At 40.4% G+C, this 26,069-nt stretch overlaps 1 protein-coding gene across 1 annotated transcript in view; it reads right to left on the bottom strand.

Moving 5' to 3' along the window:
- The window catches only part of LOC139201019 (metabotropic glutamate receptor 8-like), a 121,136-nt gene that overhangs the window by 7,031 nt on the left and 88,036 nt on the right, over nucleotides 1-26,069 (bottom strand). The window contains exons 7-8 of the mRNA XM_070830222.1: nucleotides 14,709-14,848; nucleotides 12,669-13,604 (exon numbers count right to left, since the gene is read on the bottom strand). Of these exons, the coding sequence (XP_070686323.1) occupies nucleotides 12,669-13,604; nucleotides 14,709-14,848 (1,076 nt within the window). The remainder of the gene's footprint in view (nucleotides 1-12,668; nucleotides 13,605-14,708; nucleotides 14,849-26,069) is intronic.

The following is a 26,069-nucleotide window of genomic DNA, read 5'->3' as shown; positions in this document are numbered from 1 at the left end:
GGGAGAGTAAATCCTCTTGGGCCACCATAGCTTCACCTACACACCTACAAAGGGAGGGCTGAGCCGAGGGGCATTCTGTTGGTTACAATCTGCAACTTCACTGCTTATGAACAAAAGCTAATGTCATTCACATCATCCTAAGCTGCACTTTGTGTTTATACAGCTGATCATGCTTGTTTGGCGGATACAATATTTCCTATGTGGAACCTCGTTGGCTGCTATTGTCATTTCTGTCATTTCTCTGTATTCTGGTGTTAGCAGCAGTTCTTAGTGTGTAGGACGGGCCAACATCTGTATGGAACAAAAATAATAAGTATACATTATGTATAGAACAGTAAACACTGCATGAGTATATTGACAAATCACCAAATGGCATCATGGAGGATATTATAGAAGCTCTAAACTTCACTTTCATCAATAAGCAGAACCAACAAGCATATTTCTAAAAAAAATCATTAGTTCTTACAAATTTGGGTCTCCAAATCTGAGAGATTGTTTGGAACATTGTGAGTGAACAAGGACAGTAACGGAGTGGATAATTATTATTATTTATCTTGTGGAAAGTTATCTAAAATGTTGCACAGAACATCTAGAGTATTTCCATTTGATAGAATGGTGGAGACATAAAAAAGTTTCACTTATTGTAAGAATGATCAAACTTTAAATCCTCTGACGGGGGAAGTTTATGAAGGTTAATGGAGGGCTGAGTCCTGTGACTGCACAGCCAGTGACCTGGACGCCTCCTTCCTGCCTGATCAAAGCAGAGCTCAGGACTGTGGGAGTCTGATCTGAGAGCAGCTGAGGCACGAATGAAACTGGAGGGCAGATGAGACCAGGTGGACGAACCAGACGGGATGATAAAACACAAGAATATTCAGTGAACTTTCATCAGTTTGGAGACGATTGATCTACAATAAACCAATCAGACATAAGGCAGCATGTTGATCGACACCGATTGTGGCTCTGATGTTTTTGGACACTCTTTGCTACATCTTGGTTGTTAATTCACATTTTTTAATTTTTGCCCTTTAAGTTTTTGTCCCATAAAACAAAAGCACACACTGTACTTAACGTTGGATCATTTCTACATTTCGTGTTGGCATTTATACAATCCAACTCAAAGCACATACTGTACTTCAGTGAAACATCCAGATCCAATTAAAAGGCAAAGAATCTAGATGTTCCTGCAGTTTTAATGTCAGTTGTTTATTATTTGTTAAAGTGAAACTAAAGTGCCTTAAACTGCAAAAGTTCTTTAAAAAAAAGAGATGACATTTGTGGGAAGCTTTGAGCACTGTATTCCCCGTACATCTCTGTGTTCAAAAGTGCTTCAATGAAATCTACAAAAATCACTTTATGGAGATTTTTTGACGTTTTCTTTATATCACAATAATTACACGATCCCTCACTGGCTTCCCACTCGCTAACATAGTCAGTTTAATTCGCATGCATGCTTCTAGATACTGCTGTGTTTTCAGAAAGATAAGAAACACATCCCTTGAACTGGTTCATCTTGTCACTGCGCTTCAGCATCTTGTCTCCACGTCACCCACTGACGCAACGCCTCTCCCCAAATCTTTGAACGCCCCCCCCCCAGCTCTCACTAACGATGTTTTTAGACTCAACTGTGGTCTGTGTTGAAATTCACAGCGAGGACGTTTTGGACTTTTAGAGCTTCTACAGAACTGAGCTGAGCTGTGAGCACATCTGTGAGGTTAGACTAAATTATTTTGGTCACATTTAGATCAATGTTAGGTTAAAGCTTCGCTCATCAAGGCATGATGGGATATATAATCCCTCCAGGGTGTTCTGGTTCTGCCTCGGGGTCTGTCTAGGACGCCTCTACAGAGAGGCGTTCTTGACAGATACTGAACCACCTCATCTGACTCCATTGAACTCGAAGGAGCAGCAGCTCTACTCCAAACTCCTTTTGGATATCTGAGTTGCAGAGCATCAGTTGAGGCCCATAATTTATGCTGAACACATCATACAGAGAATCATGAGTATTCAAGGTATGGTAGCAGGAATATGCTGGTCCAAGGAGTGAATGTGATAATATTCTTGCATTTCTGTACACTGAGACGTTTTCTATGCTGAGAAATATTGTAGATATTGTGGAGTATGCTGATAAAGGTTCAGTCTAACACTTATATTCATGTCAGAGCAATGGTTGTCACCATTATCTTCTCTTTGTCCTTTTGTTTTCTCTCTCTTGCTTCATTTTTTCATTTATTTTAAGACCTTCACTCACATTTTGTGGTATTTTTGAATTTTCTTTGAATCTTTATTCCTAGTAGAATGAATTACCCTGTATTTTTTCCTTGTTTTTTGTTCTATTCTTATATTGTTGTTGTGGTATTGAGTTATGTCTCACATTGATATATGCCTTATGCTGTTGCATCATATGTTACCTGTCTAGAGCTACACTTAGTCAATTAATTAATTATGCAAATGCTTGTTGAAACAAAAATGCGTAACAATTAATGATTCCACGTCCTCAAATGATGCAACAAATTAAAGTGAATAAATGTGTGTTGACAAATTGGTGCTAATGTACCAATGACTGGAGAAGTTTCAGTGTTTGGAGACATCAGGATTCAGCACATTCTTGTAATCTCTTTCTGTGTTGTAAACTGGCAATATGTTCTTTCCATTTGGCCTAGAGCAACCTTTCCCCTCACACAAAGTAAAAAAAAGAAACTTGCTTAAATGACAGCTATGGATGGCAGGCAATAACAGTGTGGTTGGTATTGACTTTCTCTCCACAAGTCTGAGGCTCATGAAGAAGATAAGCAGCCAAGCGTGGCTAATCGCTGCTCACACACACAGTTTTTTTTATAAAGAGAGGCAGAATAAATTGGTACCGGTGAAAAGACATCAACAGCAGGTTTTTATGTTGTCCATCACCCCCCAAAAAAACCCAAAACATCTCAGTGAGCTCCATGGCTCATTGCGTGTCATGGTCGCCTGTACGAACAATTAGAGAAATTAGACTTTCATGATAAAAACAAGTGTCTTAACACTTTCATATCCATAATAAATAGTCTATTTTCCTATTTGCAGCAGGACAAATAAAGTTCTTGCTTGTAGTTTATCAAAACAGGTTTTTTTCCTGGCAAAAATCTGCTTCCTTATGTACCAATGCACAGTAACTGATTTAAATCTAGCCCACGCTAATAATTAATAATAATTATACAATGATACTATACAACATCTTACTTTTTAATTAAATATTAATTTTGATATAATATAATATAATATAATATAATATAATATAATATAATATAATATAATATAATATAATATAATATAATATAATATAATATAATATAATTACTTAAGTGCTTCATATTTAATAATTGTTGCAGCCTGACTTATAATCTTCATGATTTTCATAAAACCCCATTGCTGATAATATTCATGGTCGGCATTTTTCCTGAAATAGCCATTCGCTGTATTTACATCCAGTAATTATCTCTTTATATAGTAGTTATCATTGTTAGTGGCAGAGTCAGCCATTCTTACACTTTAGCTTACTTAAGCAGAAGGGATTCATGGGAAAATGATAATGAAAACGAGTGTCATTTTATCTCATTAATAACAGCCTGAGTGTTCACTCTCATAATTCCATACTGCTACTGTAATGTCTACTGCTGCTGCTTCGACTTGCTGTAAAAAATAATACACAATTCACAGCAGCGTTTACACCTGTAACCTTAAAAATCTGGCGTCTCTAATCTACGAGCAGCCTGACAGTCCAGCAGTGTCATAAATCCTTGGTAACGGTACCTCTAAATGAATCACAATCATCCATTGATCAAAAAGCCCATTTGTTTTCATTTAGGCGAATCACCTCCAAAAGAGGGCGAGTGGAGAGGGTTCAAAGAGATGGTGCATCGAGTTTACAGATGAGCTTTTGAGTCAGCACTCTGATCCACATTTACATGCACCAGAGTACGCGGATTCCTTGGGGAATTCACCTTAAAGGAGCAGTCTAACATTTTGGTTAACCCTTTAGGCTCAGATGTTTCAGATGACTATCAATTTCATCTCTGTGTGGAGAAGCCGCTAGCCCTGCTCCATCTACAGCGAAAAAATATAGTTTCTTCTTCCACAGGGGTTTCATTTACATCTCAGTGATTTTTACACTCCAGTTTGTGTGGTTTGTAAAATCTGGATTATTCCATCAGGAGATATAACCTAGGAAGTGAGTGCATCAGAGGGAAGTGAAGCATATTTTTGTGTGATTTTTATTCTCCAAGATAAATCCTGGCATTATGGAGTGGTTGTAGACGCTGATAATAACACTAATAATAGCACCGTTAGCATATTAATATGATAAAGTAGCTCATCAGTTGAGGTCAGAGGAGTTGGATCCCCGGGAGGAGCTGCTGTGGGTGGATGCTACATGTTAATCTTCTCTGAGATCCTCCGGCTGAATATCAAAGCCTGGTTCATTATGTATGGAGGCAGCGTGACTCTCTCCCAGCGGCCCTGACTACTCTCCCTCTACCTGCCTGCAAATGTGAATGCCTCCTCAGGCACCTGGTGCTGCGTTCAAGGCCCAGCACCTCTGATGTGCTTATTAGTCATTCTCTGGCTTCTCTCTCTGTTTGCCTCAGCTGTGGCCGGCACACAGCCGAGTGCTGCTGCTACTGTAAATGTCAGCGAGTGAGCTTCCTGCTCCAGATTCACCTGACCTAAAAGCTGATTAGTTCAGGTCCACCTTATTTTGGAAGAAGTCCAATTATCCTCAGGTCTTTTTCGTACTGGTTCTGTTTGCCTTTTCAGATCATGTTTCTTTTAATGAAATCATATTCATGCATGTGGTAGAGAACAGAGACAAAGTCTGAGACCGAGTGAACACAGTGAAGTCTGTACTGTATATAACTGTGACAGTAACAAGCAGTGTTGGTGAGTCTTGTTGATTTAAATTTATCAAACATTATTTTGATTGTGAGCTCTGACAATTTCAGACAGTGAATATTTTACAGTACAAAGTAAAAGCACACACACTGAATTCCTCACTCAACGATAGATATTCAGCCTGATAAATAATATGGTGACAGTCTGACATAGCAACAGGCGAGTGAGTTAATTATACTGAACAGGATGACAGAAACCCTCTGCTGTCATCTTCATCCACTTGAAGGTCCTGCGGTCACGCAAGTACAACCTCCTGAAGACTTCAAGTACAAATTAAGATCTGCAGCAGGGACAAAGATCAATAAATGCTCTGTTTCAGAGCTGTGTTTTAATAAGCTGTTTTCATGGAGACCTTTATTAAGTCTCTCCCACTCCCACAATGTGACAGAGAGGAGGAGAGGAAGTTTAAAGCGGTAATGGTTTGGGACTCAGTCTTTAGTTTTTTCAGTCGTGACACAATTACATCCATCACAGCCAAACAACATCATGGACGTCTCAGAGGGTGTCTGAAATTGTGCACCGTTATTGTTGATTTTATGATTCATGAAGTCTTTACTTTAAGGATTTACTAAAACACACAAAAGAATTGTTTGAGAGAGTACAGGTAAGCAGTGGATGCAGCCAGGAGACGGCAAGATTATATTTACTCCTCCTTTCAATGAGGACATTCATAACTGGTGGAAACACAGTCAGACCACACTTATGTGTCTGGTTCACTTGTTGGATATGTGCTACTTACTCTCCATCAGTGGCTGCTCCATTGAGCAGTTCCTGTAATAAACGGGACAAACTAAGGTGAATGATTACATCCATGGCAATCAACAACCTCTTTAACACCAATAACAATCTTAATCAGTGAAAGGGTGAGGATAAGGAAGGAGGAAGGCCTTGGTGCCTAGGGGCCTGAAATAGCTACATCTGCATTTTTCAAGCTTGATGTGATCAAAGGGAGGAAATGCTTGACTCGACATCAATCTTCCATAACCCTCTTAAATACTGATGGCACATGGTGATTTAAAAGTTGATTTAAAATTAAAGTTTAGTTTCAAAACTGCAACCTTTTCTCTTCTTCTTAGAGTCAGGAAAGCAGTGATGCACAAAACCAGAACAGATGAGCAGACGGCAATAACCTGACTCCTTGTTGACAAAATGATGTCGTTTTTACCTTCAGCTTTACAGTTGCTATATGTCAGGGAAATGATGATGATGAAACTCCAGGAAATTATTTTTCTCCAAAAATGATACATAGCATTATGGAGTGAAACTTTTCTGTTGATAGATGAAAAAAAACAGTCAAATAAATCTGGAGTTGGCAGAGAGAGTCGAAGACTTTTGAGAGGAAAGTAAAAAATCTTTCTGAATAATTCACCAGAGAGTCTAAAAAGTTTGGAAATACTAGGAGAGTTTGCACAAGTTTTTCCTAAGACATCTTACGGTGAGGTATTCAGCATAAAGTGACAAACAGACACCTCATGGAATGGACGAAGGCCACAAACTGTAAAAAAGAAGTGGAACGTAGCTTCTGGTTCTGAAAAGCCAATGACCCTACTTGTCCAGATTTATTACCTCAGTAAACATCTTCCTAAAGGATTCTCAATTCTCCAATACAGCATGATGTTCATTTAGTAACTGATGATCCCATTTAGAGTAAAATAGATGATAAAGGAGGGTATCCTTTAGGGCAGGGCTACCTTGTGACTAACCAATCAGAGGCGGGTCATGCCTAAACCTAACCAAACAGAGGCAAGGCTTTTGCAGAATGAAAGTCACTTCTGGCTCCAAAAACCAAGATGGCAACAACCATGAAACCAAGATGGCAACACCCATAAAGCTAAACGCAACACAAACCAATGAGTGATATCACAGTGACTTTTGCCGCGTTTCCACTAGCACTACTCGACTCGGCACGGTTTGGTTGTGTTTCCATTACAGAAGCGTACCACCTCAAACGTGGGCGGGGTCGTCATAGCAAGGCGGGACGAGCGTTTGGTTTGTGTGTATCCGTTTACCTCGTTCTCAGAAATAATAAAAACGCTTGGTCTCTGTTTCCAGGGTTTTAAAAACGGCGGGTTTGATTCTTGTGAACAAGTCGCTCTCATGACTCATCAAGTGACGCCGCTCCCTGGCCAATCAGTGGCCTGCAGTCTGGTGACGTCGCATTGTCAGCTCGACTCAGCTCACTTGGAAACCCAGTCGAGGACCTGGTACCAGGTACTAGCGCTGGTAGAAACGCAACCAAACCGTGCCGTGCCGAGTCGAGTAGTCCTAGTGGAAACGCGGCATATGTCCACTTCAAGACCCACTTGGTATTAACATGTGATCTGTGACTGAATATTTTATCTGGATCATAAGAAACATGTCCACAAAATGGAATAAAGTTACTGACAGCGTTGTTTTGTGTTTGGATCAGTTTTTCTGTCTTTTTCTTTCTCTTTACTCTCACTGTTTTGAGTGCAGCAGTTGCTTATTTGAAGATGATGAATTGAACCTCGCTAAGACTCTTAAAGCAGCTCCAACTTTCAGTTGGATTTACAGCAAATGATGCCATGACAGTTGATCAACAGCACTGACTCCTCTCTAAATGAAGAGGCTGACCTCTGAGCTTTTGTGTATTTACAGCCCTGAATGCAGTCCATTTCCTGGCTGTTGACATTTAGCTCTAAGAGCAACTCCAACAAGACATCTTACCTTTGATTTCTGCTTTTAAACAAACTGAGCAAAAATCACAGCTGTTTCTCTTTTCTGTATCAACCATATAAAGATCCCTCCTTATTCTACCTCACAGTAGAATGAAAACAAATAGTTGAGTTCTCTATTATGAGGATTTCAGGACCTGAACTACTTTGTTTGAGATATAAAATGTGCTTGGGTAGGTTGAGGAACCCTGAGCTAGGTGAGGAAAACCATGCACCTGATCTTTTTTCCATGCAGGAGAAAGACTGAGAGACCAACCACACCTGAACCTCATTAATCACACTCACAAAACTTTGTTCCATGCAGCTGTTGCAAAAGAAACCAAATAAAGTAGCAAAGAAAGTTGTGGATTTTGTTTCTAAACCACAATAAGAGTATCAGTGCTGAGAAGCAAACACTTCAACTTCTTTCAATTTTTACCATAGACTATAGCAAAGAAGTGGGCATACCCTCCACGTCTGAAAAATAAAGCCAATGTAGAGGTGCCTTAAACCTGTTTATGGTCTAATTTGATAGTTTCAAGTCTTTGTCAATACGGCTTGATGTTCATTTAGTAAATTATGGTCCCATTTAGAGTAATCTTTATTTATTTATTATTTATTTATTTATGACATGATTACCTTGCAACAGAAGAATCAGGTAGGCAGGCAGGTCATGCCTAAACCTAACCAATCTGAGGGAGTGGAAAAAAATCACAAAATCAAGATGGCGACAGCAATAAAGCCAAGATGCAGATTTTGAAAATGGTAAACTCGAGGCTTCAAAATGGCGGTCAACTTCCTTCAGTGCTTCAACTTCAGGTAAAAATTCCCTTTTATATCTTCAACCCCTGCTTTTACCACCACAGAATAAATTTCACAAGCTCAAATAAAGCCAGTAAAAAAGGTTAAGCACTTATTTGTTTGTGTCATTATTTTGGATTCAAGTGTTTGATAATTATTTGATGCATGGAAGTTAAAGAAACCTGGCAAGTTTATCTACATTTAAGTACATTTACAGCAGGCAGGGGTGGTCAGTTTGAGCTGCAGCAGCAGGTTGCGAAAGAGTTGAACAGCAGACACAACAGTGTTAAGTGAATAATGAACAAGAAGGTTGTTGTGTGACCACTAGAGGATCTTAAAAAAAATCTGTTGTGTGATTACACAAAAACATAAAATACATTTCACTTTTTTCTGTATAGTAATCTAGGAGATGTTCTTTTTAGTAAGTGTCTCATGTTTCTTTCAGCTGCATTTTTTCAGCAAAACCCTGAGATTGTCTGCAGAAGAAGTGGCTTCTGTCTGCAGACTTCTGCTCTCCAAAAGCCTCTGGGGGAGTTGAGCTGCCTGCTGCTTGATGTGACACTTCAGTCTGTTTGGGGACGGTGATGTAATCTTCATCTGAGCATGTCTGAGCATTCAATCTGAATCTGCTGCGTAAGTCATTTCTCTGGGTAAAAATAACCCAAGGTGAAACTGAAACCACTGTCTGACATTTCTAGTCCTTATCAGATCAGGGTATCAGAAGAAACCTGAACATTTCAGTTACTTGGTTGTTCCTCAGTTTGTGTAAGAAAATAATCTGACTTTAAAGGTCTACTTACTATCTTTTTAGGACTTTCAACATTCTCCTTCTTTCGCAGTTGTATCTCATGGTCTTTATCACCAAATGCAAATCAGATCATGAGAGCTGATTATGGGACTTCAATCACATGTGAACAGTTGGTTTAGTTAGTACACTTGGTCTCTGGTGTCAGATGTGGATAATCCTTCTTGATCTTTCTTTGCTTTATCTTTACACAGGGTAATCTGTGTTTATTCTTCACCTTGGAAACAGCAAATTCAAAACAACCTCAACTCAAGCTCCAGAAACTTTTTTCTAAAGCTTTACTGTAAGTTCAGCAAACATGAAAAATTCACTTGAATCCCCAAACATTATGCTCTACCCACAGACATGGTCAGGTGTGTCCATTCATAGCTAGCAAGCTTAAAGCTAGCGTACAGCAGTTACATTGGCTGATTGGGATGAATAAAGACAAACAGTAAAATCTGTGGTCGAAAGTAGGTAAATCATCCGTTTGCTAAAAGTCTGCTGAAAGATGTAAAATTGTTTCGTCGACTGCTGTTTCCAAGATGAACAACTTTCAAGTCATGGAACGATTTAACGCCTACATTTCAACAGAGCAAACTCCATCTGGTCTGTGCAAAATTTCACGGCAATCCATCTAATAGTTGAGATGCAATCAAATATTCAACATTGCTGCAGGAAAAGTCAGGGGATCAACAAAGTTAGAGGACATCTGGGCTTAAAATTAAGTAGCAATCCATCTAATAGTTGTTGAGTTAGTCGTTGACTCAACTAGACTGACAGTCTCTATTTCAATCACGTGTGAAACATCCCAGTTTGTTAAGTGGAAACACAAGAATCTCATATCAAAGCATCACAAGATTTCTGAAAGTTTAGGTCAGGAGGTTACAGGTTAAGTTCATGCTGCTAATTGTCCCGCTGTGCTCCTGCTGGTCCATCTTGTGAGTAATATCGTTATTCTCACCTAACTCTCCCAAAATGTTGAATTCCTTTTAACTCCCTGAACTTAACCTCCAAAACTTTACCCCTTTGAAAACATGAAGCCTCATCGCCTCCAGTGGTGATGGTGATTTGTAAATCACTTGGACATGATTTGAACTGACTTTTGTTACTTTGGTTTTGAAGCCTGACATATCTAGAACTTTTCGGATCAGCTCCCATCAGTTTCAGGCTGAGAATTTAGCTTTTATTGATTTTCCTCACACAGGCGCCATGTCAACATTAGAGTTATTATCAGTTGTGCAGAGTGTTTCTGGTTTTAATCTGAAACAACTTTTCCTGAGTAACTGAACAGTAGCAGCAGAAAAGGACTGATAAACTATATTTAGAGGAAATCTCAGTGAATCGCTCCACCTGTCCTCTAGATCTCCCCACAGACACGATAATGAGCAAAATCCTCCATCTGGCTGCTCGCTTACAGCAAACTCAACCCAAAAACTGTTGTCTGAATGTGCTAAATTTAATTCTGTTCTAATTAGTTTTGTGTCAAGAGGCTGCAGTGCAGGCTGCGCTGTGCTTGTGGTGATCAGAAACTAATCAATCATCAATCAGTCGGCCAGAAGAGAGTATTAACCCTGGTTTGTAGAGACAGTCCTATCTCTGGAAACAAATAAACCTCTGTATTCAACATGAGTAGAGACAGAAAACAAGATATGTAATTTCACATTTACACAAGCATCCTATCTTCAGTTTGGAGGTGATTATTGGCCATTAGCAGCTAAGTATTAGCCTCTGTGACTGCTTGCAGCACTCCAGAAGTCTTAATCATGCTTTGTATTGCATTTTAAAAACCAAAACCACAAGAGCAAAAGTGCATGCAACAGATTAAACAGTGTGTTTGTCTGCCTCCACGTAAACTGCAAATGTAAGCATGTCCAGCTAACTAGCTCAGCACTTACAGTACCCTCTACCATCACCGGACTTCCAATGTCAAATAACATATCATTTGATAACTGCATTATTTTCTTGGGTTACAGGAAACATTACAGGATGTCCTCCCTGGAACACTCACTCCACGGCAGCAGGTCCTGGAGGCTATCAGGGAGTTGGTTTAAGCTAACCTTATTGGATTTTGGAAAGTTTACACTGCATCATCGCAGCAAATGTCACAAATGTTGAGATAACAAGTTAGTCTCCATCTTCAAATAAGTAAAAACATACAATTTGAAAATATGAACATTAGACAAACGTCTGGGCTGCTGTCAAATTATGCTTTCTATTGTTAGTTTCTACATTTAGTATCATTAGAAATACATAATATTTTATATTTTAGTTTTAGCTACGACCCGCAGCTCTATAGCTTGCTGTGTCAAGTGTTTGGTACATTGGTTGGTGTGTGTGAAGGCATACACATGAAGCGTACCAGGCCACAGCTATTGTGAATATGTGCTTATTTCATCATTATATGCAACTGTGATACCAACTGCCTCTACCCTGCAACACAAGAACATTGTCATACTTTCTGTGTCGTCTATGTGGATTGTGTGGTTTGATTACAATTTTGACAACTTGTGTATGCATTATTTTTGTATTGATAAATTGAGGTTGACTGGAGGCAGACATTTCTTATCCGTATAACTTTACCTATGTCACAGAATCACCAGAAAGTGTTTGGTTAAGTGTATAAATAAACAACCTGCTTACTGCTTGAGCTGGACCGGGCTGAGATATAGTTGGAGATGACAGTCTGATGCTGCTGTACTGTGGTACTGTGCTTCAACAACCTCCCACTCAAGCTTGCTATCGAGCGGTAGGAACTGCCATCACCATCATTAGCTATTTGCCACACTGACAGCAGATATTCATGCATGTTGTAGGCCTCAAATCTCACTGTGAAAGATTTTCATCACAAAGTCAGCTAATCTCGATTCACAGTGGTTTCCCACATTATGTGAAAGCGCCAAAAGGGTGTGTGGCTTAATGAGCCGATGCTGGTCAAGCCTATGTTTACTTTTTACCCGAGACCTGTTGACATTATGATACGTAAGTAGTCTTCTTCTTCTAAAAAGTTGACATTTTAGCTGGAAAAAATGGTCTGATAAGTTGTAGTAGTCTTCTATCTGAAATCACCGTTTAAAATCTGGCTGAATTTTGAGGCATGACCAGCTCACAAAATCGAAAACGCCGCTGCACTGGGATTAGCAACTATATTGCCAGAAGCTTGTCCATCATCTCTGAATATACCTCACAACTGGAAAAAAAATGTCAAAATTATACGCCCAAATAGAAAGGGTAGAATATGAAAGAGAAAATATGAATAAAAGTATGAATATCTGTATCTGTATATCTGTACTGTTAGCTGTAACATCACAAACTACAGGAGTTCAACATGGCGTCGTCAGTGTAACACAAAAACATACAGCAGGTGTGTAAGTAAATGTAGATGCTGCTGACAGTGTGTGTTTCCATTTATACACTCTGCTGGAGGGTCGAACATTACATAAAACATGAATGTACATTATTAATCAGACAAGCGCACTCACCCGTTCTGCCGACTGTGCCGTGCCAAAGAAGATGGGGATGAAGGCGAGCCAGATGATGCAGGTAGTGTACATAGTAAATCCAATGGGTTTGGCCTCGTTGAAGGTCTCTGGCACGCCGCGCGTCTTGATGGCGTAAACAGTGCATGTGACCATCAAGAGGATGCTGTATCCCAGCGAGCAGATGAGCGACAGGTCGGAGATGTCACACTTGAGGACGCCGCGAGCATTCACAGGATCCTGCGTGCGCTGCTCACCGTAGTCCACAAAAGTGTGCGGTGGGTCGGCGGCGAACCACACGAGGACACCCAGCAGCTGAACTGAGATGAGCGAGAAAGTGATGACCAGCTGGGAGGCTGGTGAGATGAAGCGTGGTGCCGTCACTGCCTTCTTGCCCTGCTCGAAGATGCGGTGGATGCGGTTAGTCTTGGTGAGCAGCGCAGCATTGCTGAAGCACATGCCGAGGCCAAGGAAGATGCGGCGGAAAGAGCAGACGACTACATCAGGTGCGGCGATCATTGGGAAGGTAATGATGTAACACAAGAAGATACCTGTCAACAGCACATAACTCATCTCCCGTCCCGAGGCCCGAACAATGGGTGTGTCATTGTAGCGGACAAAGGTGACGATGACAAAGGTGGTGGCAATGATGCCCAGGACGGAGATGAAGACGGGCAACAGTGCCCAGGGCGAGTGCCACTCCAACTTGATGATGGGGATGGGCTGGCAGCCTGTGCGGTTTTGGTTGGGTCTCTTCTCGTAGGGGCAGAGCTCGCAGGTGAACTCGCTGGCCTGGAAGTGGTATCCCTCACAGCGCTCGCAGTGCCAGCAGCACGGCACGCCCTTCACCACCTTCTTCCTCTCGCCGGTCCGGCAGGGCAGGCTGCACACCGAGGCCGGCAGGGAGGAGTCGCCTGTGGCCCACTGCAGGGCCTCCATCTGATGGGAGGGAAGAGGAACCGTGCTGGTCAACATTAACCTTCAAACTAAGGAGCTGAACAAACAGCTCAACAACCCCATAATTATCATTTTATGAATTCTAAATTCCACTATCACTCGAAATCACAGTTCAAAGTATATAAAACTGCAGGTAACCATAGCAACAGCACAGATACTCCTGGCTCTGTGAGCTGACTGGGGAGAATTTTAAGCACAGTCGATTTTTGTCATGTTCTCCCAGGTGACAACGTAAACATAATAATGGAGAGAGACAATGTGGATTCATAACATGGAAATATTGGATGTTAAACACAGCTGGTTATGCCGAAATGTGTTTTTTTTGTTTTCCGTTTCTATTATGTATTACTCTAGTATCGTGTTATGAACAATGAGACCAAAATGTGTATTTTAAGTACAATACAAACACCTTAAAATAGTCAAAAGTTTGTCTCTTGACCAGCAGTCGGCAGCTTTGCAATTCCGCTATTACTCAAGAGTGAAAAAAACTAATTGTGGTATTACTTTCTATTTTTAAAAATATCCAATCCCGCTGATGTGTTTCTGCAGAACCAATCACTGCTGCAGGGCTTCACAATCCATATATTTATATCTATATTTATATTTATATTTATATTTATATTTGCTATTTTTTGTCTTTTCTTTTGCTTTGTTCTTTCACTGTCCCTGTTTATATTGTTGCTGCTGTAACAAGAAAATTTCCCCCTATGGGGGATAAAATAAAGAAGTCTAAAGTCTAAAGTCTAAAGTCTAAAAGTCAGACATGAATGCATGCCAAGAAATTATTTCTATCATTTACAGAGCAAGCAGCATGTTTCATTTAATAAGGGGACCTTGCGTTGGGATTGTTATGTCAAACTGCTGTTTCCAAGGTCAAAAATGAACCTTCAAGCTTTTAAGTCAACACACAGTAAGCTCTAAAAGTCAGGAGCATGGAAAGTTTTAACATCCTCAGTGCCATGGCAACTGAGAAAAAATCAGCTGAGGTTGTTTTGTTGAGCCTCCCCTCACTTGCTTCTCTCTGATCGACTTCACCATTTGACAGATGTTGACAAAATATGACAGACTGAGATTATTTGCTCTTACATTTAGATAGAGCTGATTGGTCCAGTGTCCGATGACCTTGTACTCTGCCGTCGACCTGTTGTTGATCTGATACTGGAAGATGTCGTAACGTCCGGGAGCGTCACCGTTCTCATTAAAGGTGACCGGAGTCCCTGCACTGCCTGTGGAAACACAAAGACAATAACATGCATTGATAACAATTATGTATTTAGGTGTATCTAATAGCTGGGACAATAATTTTACATCACCTGACCTGCCTCCACTGGGGCTGGGGTGTGATACTGCAATAATATACACCAATATCTTTTGTTATCCTAGCCAATGGAGGTGGAGGATGAAATATGCTCGAACCAACACGTGTTTAACCACATTTTGTAAAATTGGCCTTTGTGAGTAGATTATAGGAGTTTTTCAGGTTTTTATTCTTGCTCTCGGACACTTTTGACGTGTGAACAGAACAAGATTTGAACAACCAACCAAATGTCTCGTCAGATTCATCCTGTTTACTTATTCTTTGATTAGCTGGTGGGCATTCAGGCCGAAAAACAGCCCTGTTGATAAATATCAGTTTGACAAATTAAATACGATCCAGTAAGTAAAGTTTGAGCCAGTTTAAAGGCTTATCAGATACCAAAACACTGCACAAAGGTTTATAAAGTACTCTTAGGCGAGATTTTACTCTGGGAAGATACCATGGTGGCAATTATTCATTTTTCGTCAACTATTCGTTTCAACAGTCGCAAGGTCAAAAGTAATTATACTGTTCATGTTACAAGGATTGTTCATGTGATGTTGTGTTGCTTTGCAACAAAAGTTGAGCCCCTTTCAACTTTTTTGACTCTGCTTGATCCCCTCTGCATTGGTACCCCCACTGTTCCACTGGACTGCCTCTATTCAATGATGAAAGTTGAATGAGAAAGTTGTGTTTTTTCACACTACTTTCATTCTGACCATGGTGTTAGTTGCTGATTTTAATCCTAATTTAGCTGTTCTTATTTATTGTTTTGTGCCCCCCACATGTCTGTGGTCCCGGTTGCCTCATTGGTAATCCAGACTTGCCTTGACTACTTTTTATTACATAGAACATTTTAGTTTCACATAAAAGGTCTTCAGTCTGTCTGTGTTGTCTTCTAAAGCAGTAAGCTGTTAGTTCCTCTAGTTTCCTCATGAGTTCTCCTCTCAGTCTGAGTCACCTTATCACAGTTTTCCTGCCAGTTAGTCACTAAAACAACCACACAAACATATTGACTAAATCGCTGCTGCCAAGTTAAAATCACATGCTGCCCGACGCTGTTCACACTTAGCAGTTAATTTTTAAATTAAAAAGAACATCTGAAACTACGAGGCAAAACATTTTCATCTCCTGACAAAATTAGCTTCTTTATTCCTTTCTGTCATTAATGACTGAATGCTCTATTTTGTTTGATTCATTCAATCTACAAGTGATAATTAATCCCCATTAATAGATGGATTTTTATTCAAGACTGTTGACATGAGTTTACATGAGTTTTGTGATAACATCAGTTTACAGTCAACAGCAAAGAGGACAGCTAATAAAATGCTGAGGAAAGGGAGGAAAAAATGTAGAAAATTGCACGTCCCTCAGAGAAATTAACAAAAGAATAAGTGGTGCAAAATTAAATACGTGGGGTGGTAATTTACAATGTCAATTTAAAATGGTGTTGATTTTTTATTTGGAATTTTTATGCATTGTTCTAACATTCATAACAAAAGCTGATAAAAGCTTGTTATTTTTCATCTTTGAAATAAAACATGAAAAATAACAAGCCTTAATGTGCCATGTTTGCTGAGTGTAAACATTGTGCCAACTGTCACTCAACATCCTGTGTTTAGACTGACAGCATAAATTAACATTTTTGGCAAATCCAGATAGGAATTTGGTTTTTAGTCAAATTTAAGAAAGTAAAACCACATTCTTTGTTGAAATCTGATTCAAATTGAAGCTGTCATAAGTCCGGACACTCAAAGTTGACACTCAAGGCGAGTTTGTTTTCTCCTGAGAAGACAGTTTTATGCAAGTCGGACCAAATCCATCCATCCATCCACGGGGGGAGCTGGAGCCTATCCCAGCTGACTTCGGGCGAGAGGCGGGGTACACCCTGGACTGGTCGCCAGCCAATCGCAGGGCCACATACAGAGACAGAGACAGACAACCTTTTCACTCTCACACTCACACCTACGGGCAATTTAGAGTTACCAATTAACCTAATTTGCATGTCTTTGGATTGTGGGAGGAAGCCGGAGTACCCGGAGAGAACCCATGCTAGCATGGGAAGAACATGCAAACTCCACACAGAAACACCCCGGGTTCAAACCGGGATTCGAACCCGGGACCTTCTTGCTGTGAGGCACCACCATGCTGCCCGGACCAAATCCTCAAACATTTTTTTTATCCATTTTATTTTTTATGCTACCTTGTATTGATGTTTTATTGTAACAGCCAAACAACGCTGACCAAGTTTGAGGTCGTTAAAGTAAGACCCCTCCAAATGGCCAAAAATACACAATTCACATTAAATTCAAAATGGCCGACTTCCTGTGGGCTGTAAGGTAGTGCTCCAAGAGACTTTTTTAAAGTGAATCAGAAGCATACAGGCTCTTATCTTCTCTGTGTGCTTCACTCATTTCATGAGTTTTTGAGTAGCCTAAGTGCCTCATTATTGCAATTGAGTTCACAAAATAAGAGGAACAATCCTTTGCCCCACTTGGGACCTACCTAAACTAAACTGTAAGCATTCTGCGTGGATTGGATAACTATCTGAGCTGAAAAAAGCTAAGTGTAAGTACATCCAAGAAGCACTGAAATCCATTTGTTCAAACCACCTCAGGAGGCGGTTTTGAGACCCAATACATAGTGTATATGTAATCTGTTTCTTCTTTCATACCCATAACACAATTAAGGCATCAATTTTTTAAAATCCAAAATGTTGTTTGGAGTGTTGAGTGAGTGAACAAAGAATACTCAGATGCTCAGTTAATCCTCCTACACTTAATGTTTTGTTTTCAGATGCAGTCTGTGGGTCTCTTTTTCTTTCAGCTTGCTGCATTCACTGAATTGTGTTGTTCTCGTACAGTAGAGTTGCATTCCTCGCTGCAGGGCAAATTTAACAATGGGGACAGCAGAGTCTCGAACTTGAAGCGGATTAGTTTGGAGCTGCTGAAGCCGAGAGGAAGAGCAGCAGATTGGAGCTAAAGAGCAGAACAACAACAACAACAAAAAAAAAGGAAACAGACTCATAATGAAGTGAGTAGGCGCCGGTTTGATTCTATCCTGCCCCGATTTCCTTCTTCAACATGAATAAAAGCATTACAAATCACATCAGCATAGCGATGAATCACCTAAGATCGCCTCAGGGTGTTGAAACTCCCCCAACCACCACCACCGCCATCTCATCCTCTCCATCCCCCACTTCACTTCAGAGAATGTGTGTTGATACAAAATTAATGTCCTCGTGCATATTCTTTCCAAACATGGTAATCGTGATAACTCTGTGGTGACACATGCTGCAGCTTTGTCATTAAATACAATAAGATGACCCACAAACAAACATTCTGTTCTGTAGAGTAAAAACAGACGGCAATGTTTGAATTCAGGATGAGGAGCTCTTCAAGTTTCTTAAAGTACCATACCGCTGGTTTCATCTAGTTTAGCTCAGCTGAGAGATAAAGACGGCTTAAGGAAGGTCTGGTAGTGGTTCATTATCAGAACCACCAAAAAGGACACTTTATGTCGGCCTGCACTATGTTCCTTTTACCCGTCCTTGTTTCCACTGAGACTGTCCCTTGAAATTTAAGTGGTAATTACTCATTTGAGGTGCTCCAAAGTTTTGACGGCTGTGAACTTTATTTCCAGGCTGATGATACTTTGCTGCAGTCACTGATCTCATCAAATCAGAAAGAGAAAGAGACCTGATGCTCCGTTAACCCACCAATTCGACCTGAATGAATCCGACAGCAGCAGCTGACAGGAAGCGTGTGTCGCTCTGAAACACAGCGGAGCGAAGCCTCAGAGTTTTATTGAACCGATCTCCTGTATCTATTGTTTCCAGGAAGCCCACAGCGTGGGCAGTCAGAGCAGTTCATCCATTCATCTGTGTGATAAAGTCTCTGAGCGTACACATTAACTCCACTCCTTCCTTTGCATCCTCACTCCGACTGCAGCTTTACATTTTTCAAGTTCTTTTACTCCTCATTCAGCTGTTTAGCTGTTGTCAGTTTCAACCTCACTGAGTTTTGATCATTTTTGATTCTGTCTGTCTTGATCTCGTATGCAAAGCTGAACCTTTTTTCCATTCAAGCCAAATTAATGTGAAGAAAAATTGCTGTGTGCTTGTATAAAATATTTGACAGGTCAGAATTCGAACTCTGGTAGATCACAGCGGCTGACTGCTGATGTAGATTAGCACAAGATTTTTTGATAACAAATACATTGAAAAAGCAGCACCAAATGACTTGCATTTACATAATCTAGAGAGAAACTGAAGTATAATGAACAGAGGGGATTCAGACGCTGGCATAAATCTTTATACTGCAGTTTTCTGAAAAAAAGTCTTTAAAGAACAAAGAGAACAAAAGGAATTCCACAGGAAAACAATGGTCATCAATTCATTCATGTTTCTGCCCCCCTGAGTGATGATTAGCCAACTGAAACTTGTTCCTACACAAATAATCATTAGATAAATAAATAAAATTAAACAGTGCCCATGAAAATCAACACAACCATATTAGCATTTTGTTGATAATATCTTGGCTTAATGGTGAAGCTAATACTGTACAATAGTATCACTCTGGTGGTTGAATTTCGCATAAATACACTGTGTAGATCAACATTATCAGCCTACAACCTTATTACAGTAATAATATTTTGTTTATAAACCAAAATTGAATGCTCATTAATAAATATGTGTACATTCATTACATACTAATTTGGTGCTTTAATCAGTAATCTGTTCTGCCCTCGTCATGCAGATGCAGCCTTGGCAGAAGCACCATCAGTCCTCCTCAACTCGCTGTTGGAGGAGAAGAAAGCGAGGAGTGTGTCATTGATGGCAAGTAGTTTTACCCAGAGCGACTCACGGAGCAGATGATTAAAAATGAAAGAATGAATCCCATGTGAGATTTTCAGTGACTGGATAACCACACTCATGTCAATACATGGCACTATAGGCTACGTTCAAGCAAATAGAGTGACAGTGGTGTCAAATTAGGAAAAGTAGTTTGACAGATATTACATACAGTACTGTGGAAAAGTCTTAGGCAGGTATGAAGAAATGATATAAAGTAAGAATGCTTAAAAAAATATATAAATTTAATTGTTTATTTTTATTGATTTACAACATGTAAAGTGAGCAAACAGAAGAAAAATCTAAATCAAATCAATATTTGGTGTGACCACCCTTTGCCTTCTAAATATGATCAATTCTACACTTGCACAAAATCGGGGATTTTGTAGGATCATAGTCAAGTGTACCGATTATACCAAACAGGTGCTAAAGATCACTAATTTCATAAGTAGGTTGAAACGCAGTCATGAACTGAAACAGAAGTCGTGTAGGAGGATTAAAACTGGGCGAGGAACAGCCAAACTCTGCTACCAAGGTGAGGTTGTGGAGGACAGTTTCATGTCACAGATCAGACACCAGGGCAAGACTGAGCACAGCAACAAGACACAAGGTAGTTCTACTGCATCAGCAGGGTCTCTCCCAGGCAAAGATTTCAAAGCAGACTGAGGTTTCAAGATGTGCTGTTCAAGCTCTTTTGAAGAAGCACAAAGAAACGGGCAACGTTGTGGACCGCAGACACAGTGGTCGGCTAATTAAGTTCAAACTATGATGTTGATGCTGTTGTAGGATACACTGTAACAATGAAGTCGGTGAAGACGTGGAAGAAGAGACAAAGGCAGTGTAAATAGAAGCAGTATAAAAGATGGCCTCTGACCACTGAAGGTAGTGCAGCTTTTGCTCGTTATAATCTGAGTGAGTGATGGATCATTTAATTTAATCATTCATCATGTTATACACCAATGCTCAAACACATCTGAGAAAATTAACATTGGACTACATTTAAGATTCCGTTTGGCAAAGATTTATATGGAGATTAATTATTAATAATTGCGGCCGTCAAATGGGTTTGCAGGTGTGCTTTGTTACAGGAATGCAGCCGAAATAGGTGATCTGTGGGAGTATGTTCTTTCATGGAGGCCAAAATCTCTGGTGGCAAAGAAATAGTTCCAACATGCAGCTCCTCCTTGAACCACAAAGTCTGTTTTTTTTTTCTTTATGAGCTGGTTGTGGGACAGGGGTTAGGGCGTCCAGCATTAGCCACAGCATCCTCAGTTCAGCACTGGATAGATGCTTCTGTTTCAATGTTGAACTACTCCTTTAATCCCGAGGTTCCCACAGTGCACTAGCAAACAGCTGAGCTCTCTGCTTGTTTCCTCTTCCTGCTTTGTTCAGCAGTTTATAAAAAGCTGCATATTTGAAGTGAAGTCACAGCGGGAGATGAGCTCTTCACATATTCATCACTTCACTCACCTACAGTATCTGCTCCTCCCCCCCCCTCCCCCCTCCATCTCTGATATGACTGTAAGGGGTTTCTCTTCCTGCAGCTCCACAGGGTCAGTCATGCTGCATCCCTCTTAAAAACGGCTACAACAAGCTTTTATCGCCTCTTAGTAAGCATCCCCTGCCCAAATGAATCAGGGGGGAATCTCCCTGATGTCCACCCCCCCCCCCCCCTCCTCCCTGGCCCTGCTGATCGTAACAGGGCTTTAGTACAAGATGGCTTTAGCACAGCGAGCACTAACATTAGCACAAGTGTCTCGATTAGCCTCCTGACGCTCCACTAAAAATAAGCACACAGGCAGGCACACGGGTGAGTTAGCGATTAGCCCCTCGGCCGCCGTCGCCACACAGCCCTGCTTTGTCCTGGATTCGCTGCATTTCATACGTGGAATTATGGGTAACCCCGCTGCCCGCTGTTCAGTGAAGTGAAGCATAAAAAAGTAGAGAAGCAGCTCCAGTTTGATTTATGTCAACGTTTGATGTATGTGAAGGTCCAGCCAAGCATGCTGTTCACAGATTCACACAGGAAAGCCCCAAATACAGTGTGACACGAGTTTGCATGACTGTGTGTGTGTGTGTGTGTGTGTGTGTGTGTGTGTGTGTGTGTGTGTGTGTGTGTGTGTGTGTGTGTGTGTGTGTGTGCGGAGGCCTTAATAAGCTCAATCAGGCACAAACCACACATGAGCCACAAGCTACTGAACCAGGATTGCTGCGGCGTTCAGAAGCTGCAACCTGAACCTTCACTGAGGATTATTCCTTTTATTATCATCATCAGTTCATGACTGAGTCTATAAAAGAACAAAAGAAAGCCAACTGAGTCCAACGGAGTCCTCAAAGTACCAGGGAGTAGTGCTTCCTTGGAGAACTTGAGCCAGATAGACCATCACTAGAAGTGATGCTGGTTTTTAGGTTCTTTTTGCAATTCTCTGTTAGTTTTTGTCCATTTTTTTGGTGACAAGAAAAGAAAAAGCGGTCCTCCAGCCAAGCCACATATATCAGCACTGTCTGTGGACGATATCCATTTCTGTTTCTTTTCTGTAAGCACTCAAAGTTCAGGGTGATGGATTACACAACTCAAGCAACGTTTGTGTTTCAATCTGGTAAGACTTTTTGAAGATCAGTTTTCATCGTGAAACAGCTGTGAGAGGAAACCCAGACGTTCCCACTTTGTAAAAATGTCCCGAAAACCCAAAACTCTGAATGGTCCTCACAAAGATATATAAGAACAGGAACATTATCCTGAATTCCTCCACAGCAAGGTCTCTGCTCGAGGCTTTAATCTGAAAGATGACTGACTAATCTTCCTGTCTGTGACATATTTCCTGTTTCTGCCCTTGTTTGCTTTCATTCACTGAATGAGGCAACAAACTCTTTAATGTTTAAAAACAACAACGTGCAGCCCTCGACTTGGCTTTAACCGAGAACAGATTTATAATTTCAGCCCTGCGGGTGAAATTCACAGCTGATTCAATGTTTAATGTCTCTCCTCCTCCTGCAGAAATAACATCCAGCAGCTCCTCTCATTCATCAGGCCCGGCACAGAGATATGAATCCTTGTGCAACACATCAGCCACAAAATATGCTCAATCTCCTCCCCTCTCTGTTTTATTTTTGTCACATTTCTTTCTGTGCTGAGCAGGTAGATTGGAAAATTATTCAAATTGAATCCCCATTCGCAGGTAGAAAAGAGGGATGGAAGAGGAAGAGGAGGTGAGACGTATGGGGATATAAGGGAAGATCTGCTGTCTGAAAAATTATAATTTACTTGAGGCTCACAGTGGAAAGCAAAGACACCAGAGGGAAGAGGAGTTTAATTTTCTTTCCCCATACAGAGGAATGGATTTATAGATTTTATTCAGTTTCAGCTTATCACAAACTTTGATTCTGAGCTGATTCTAACTAATATCAGAGGACGTATCACTGAAATGGGGACCATTTAACAAAAATGAAGCAAATTCAGTTGGACCATTCGTGCGGTCAGTGAGACTTCAACCCAAACAGTCAAACTAGACTGTGGAACTAGATTCCTTCTGTTATTTCCCTCCATTTTCTCCCCTTTTTCTTGTCATTTCTGTAAGTTTAACAGTTTATGCAGCCTTGTCATAAAGCCCCAAGATGAATGCAAATTTCAGAGGATGAACGTCTGTGCAATATTTTATGACAATCCATCCAATCCACTGAATACCTGAAATGTATCCCTACAGCCATGCAGTTAGCATGGCTAAAACCAACTTTAATACCTTTACTATGTTTATATTGAGCTAATATTGTGCAAATTCAGTGCCAGAAAAAACAAGAAAGCAGAAACATACAGTCAAGTCGTGGAACTTGAACTGAATAGCAAGTGAAAACAGTGTTGATTTTAAAAAGAGAAAGCATAAAGTGAGTTTAGCATGACTGACATAGTGCTGTGGAAATCAGCATTACACTGAGTGTAAAATCCTTGAGTAATATTTGAGATATACAGTTATTAGAGACTATGAGTCTTCGAGAAGAACGTGATCTAGTAAGTTACACAGCTTGAATCCCAGCAGACTGTTGGTTCACTGAGCGTCCATCAGGTTTTTTCTTTGTTTAAATGGGAATTATTTTGCTTTATTTCAATATTTCTCTTAGTGTCTCTTTTAATCATTTGTTAAGAATTACTCACCGGCTTTCATTATGAGATTTGAGAGGGAGTTGCATCATGCAATTGGTCAGAGTGTTTAAATGGTCCTTAGGAAGATGACAAAGAAACACGCTGGCTTTGAAAAAGAAAAGAAAAAGACACATTGAGTTGAGATTCAGCCTTCAGCACAAGTGAAGAAACGGCGTGTTACAGAAACAGGCATCAGTATTTTTCCTTTCCAGTCTGAATGAAATTCTCTGGGAAATTCTCTGCGCTGAGTTGTGAACAGAAGGACAGCCTTGGAGATAAGTGCTCAGAAGCCAGAGAGGTAAAATGAGCTTTATCAAAGCTTTTGGTGAAACCTACGGATCGGGGAGACAAGATTTATCTCACGTGTTTGAACATTTGCAGAGGGTGAAGAAAAGCACATAAATCATAAATTATCCTTCTATAGGAGCGCCTAATAAATCATATAAACAAGGGCTTCATCTCTAATGAGGATCAGGGGACATGGGTGTCACGTTTGGAAATCCAGTTGAGGGATCAAGATTAAATCTGGTGTAAGGACCTTGTGTGTTTCAACAAAACAGCCTCCCTCTCTGTTGTTTTGTCTTTTAGCTTTATGTCGACACTGGAAATGAGAATCTGACCCTTTGTGTCTTTGATATCTACTACACATGATCCCTTTGCACCAATATTTTATATTTCTTAGCGTGAAGGACTGACAGAGCTGAGAGAGAATGAGCGATGTCTATCCACTACGGTCAAATATTGTTAGCTGTTTACGTAGCAGCAATAATGAGATCAGTTCTGCCACACAGCTCTTTCTTGATGCAAAGCACTGAATCACAGTGGATACTCATTTGGTCAGTTACACTATTACACACAGTCCAGTTGTCCATGACACAGTCGTCTTATTGTGTAACAAGCTGATTACTTAAAATGATATCGTAACAACATTTTACATCAGCTGGATGAAAGGTTGCGTGTTAATTGTAATTTATTTTTAAAACTGAGACCTATTTTGTTTTACATATTTTCAGTTCCAAAAGATTTGCAGGTAGAAAACGTAGCAGAATTGGTCCAGTAGATCGCCGGCAGCTGAGAACAGGGGAACAGGCAACACCATGGCTGTAATCTAATCCCTTTGCAGCAAACGCCCCAGTGAAAGTAGGTCCAGTAAAAGTGCTTGTTTTTTAAGCCAACAGGATTGGATTAATTAGTTTAATCAAAGTGTTTGACAACATTATGGAAAGGATCCCTACAACTATAGATTAGTAAGATCCATTTTGTTTCTTCCGAGCCACCAGACTCCATTGACAAAAACAGCATTCTTAACCCCTGCAGAACAGGGGAGTTGCTGGTCTGCTGTTACCTTGATTGGCTGGTTTGTTTGTGTTATTGTGTGACTTTGATAGCTATTGTAGCCTGTCTGCAAATGCCTGCTGAGGGTTATTTTGAACCTAAAATATGTTAAGAAATGAGGCCCAGGATGAAAAACTCTATACTCTGAAGCTATACTTGAAAAGACAAGTCAATGTCAATGAAAGTCAATGAAAAAAAACTACTGGGAGATATTTAAAATGTCGCTGGTGTCAAACCTCCTGAGCCTCGCAGGCTTAGTCTGAATGTCTAACTGCTCGTATTTCCTGATCCATAAGATTTCTTTTTAGCTAATTCTCTTACCTAATGACATGATGGATAAAGTGTTATTGTTGGTAGAAATTTTGGACAAAACCATCCAAATAAGACCTCATGACAACTTGAAATTATCCCTTAAAAAATCCATCACCAGCCACATCACAGTCCTTCCCTCATTTCCCTAAAAATATAAACAAGCAACAGAACACATAGTTCCTTACAATTTCTGTGACGTGACAGTGGGTCTGTAAAATTAAAGTCTCAGTACACATGAGGAAGAGCATGAGCTTTCATATTTCACAGCTGTGCATGTGAAGTTTTGTGATTATTAAAGTTGTGTGAGAGCAGACGGATCATCAGAAAGCAGCAGCTCTCAATGAACTGAGAATAATGAATGTGGAAACAGGAGGAAATAAGACCCGGCGACCATATTTGGTGTTTAATAATGAGTTGAGGATCCCCTGATGATGGCGTCAGCATTCACACTTCCTGCTGACAAAGGCCTTCACCCGCCAGGAGGTCCGCCACCATGAGAGGAGCTCAGACCGC

The sequence above is a fragment of the Pempheris klunzingeri genome, chromosome 5 (genome assembly GCF_042242105.1).
Source record: "Pempheris klunzingeri isolate RE-2024b chromosome 5, fPemKlu1.hap1, whole genome shotgun sequence".
NCBI classification, from domain to species: Eukaryota; Metazoa; Chordata; class Actinopteri; order Acropomatiformes; family Pempheridae; genus Pempheris; species Pempheris klunzingeri.
Note: the sequence above shows the minus strand (reverse complement) of the source record. Positions and strands in the feature narration are given on the sequence as shown.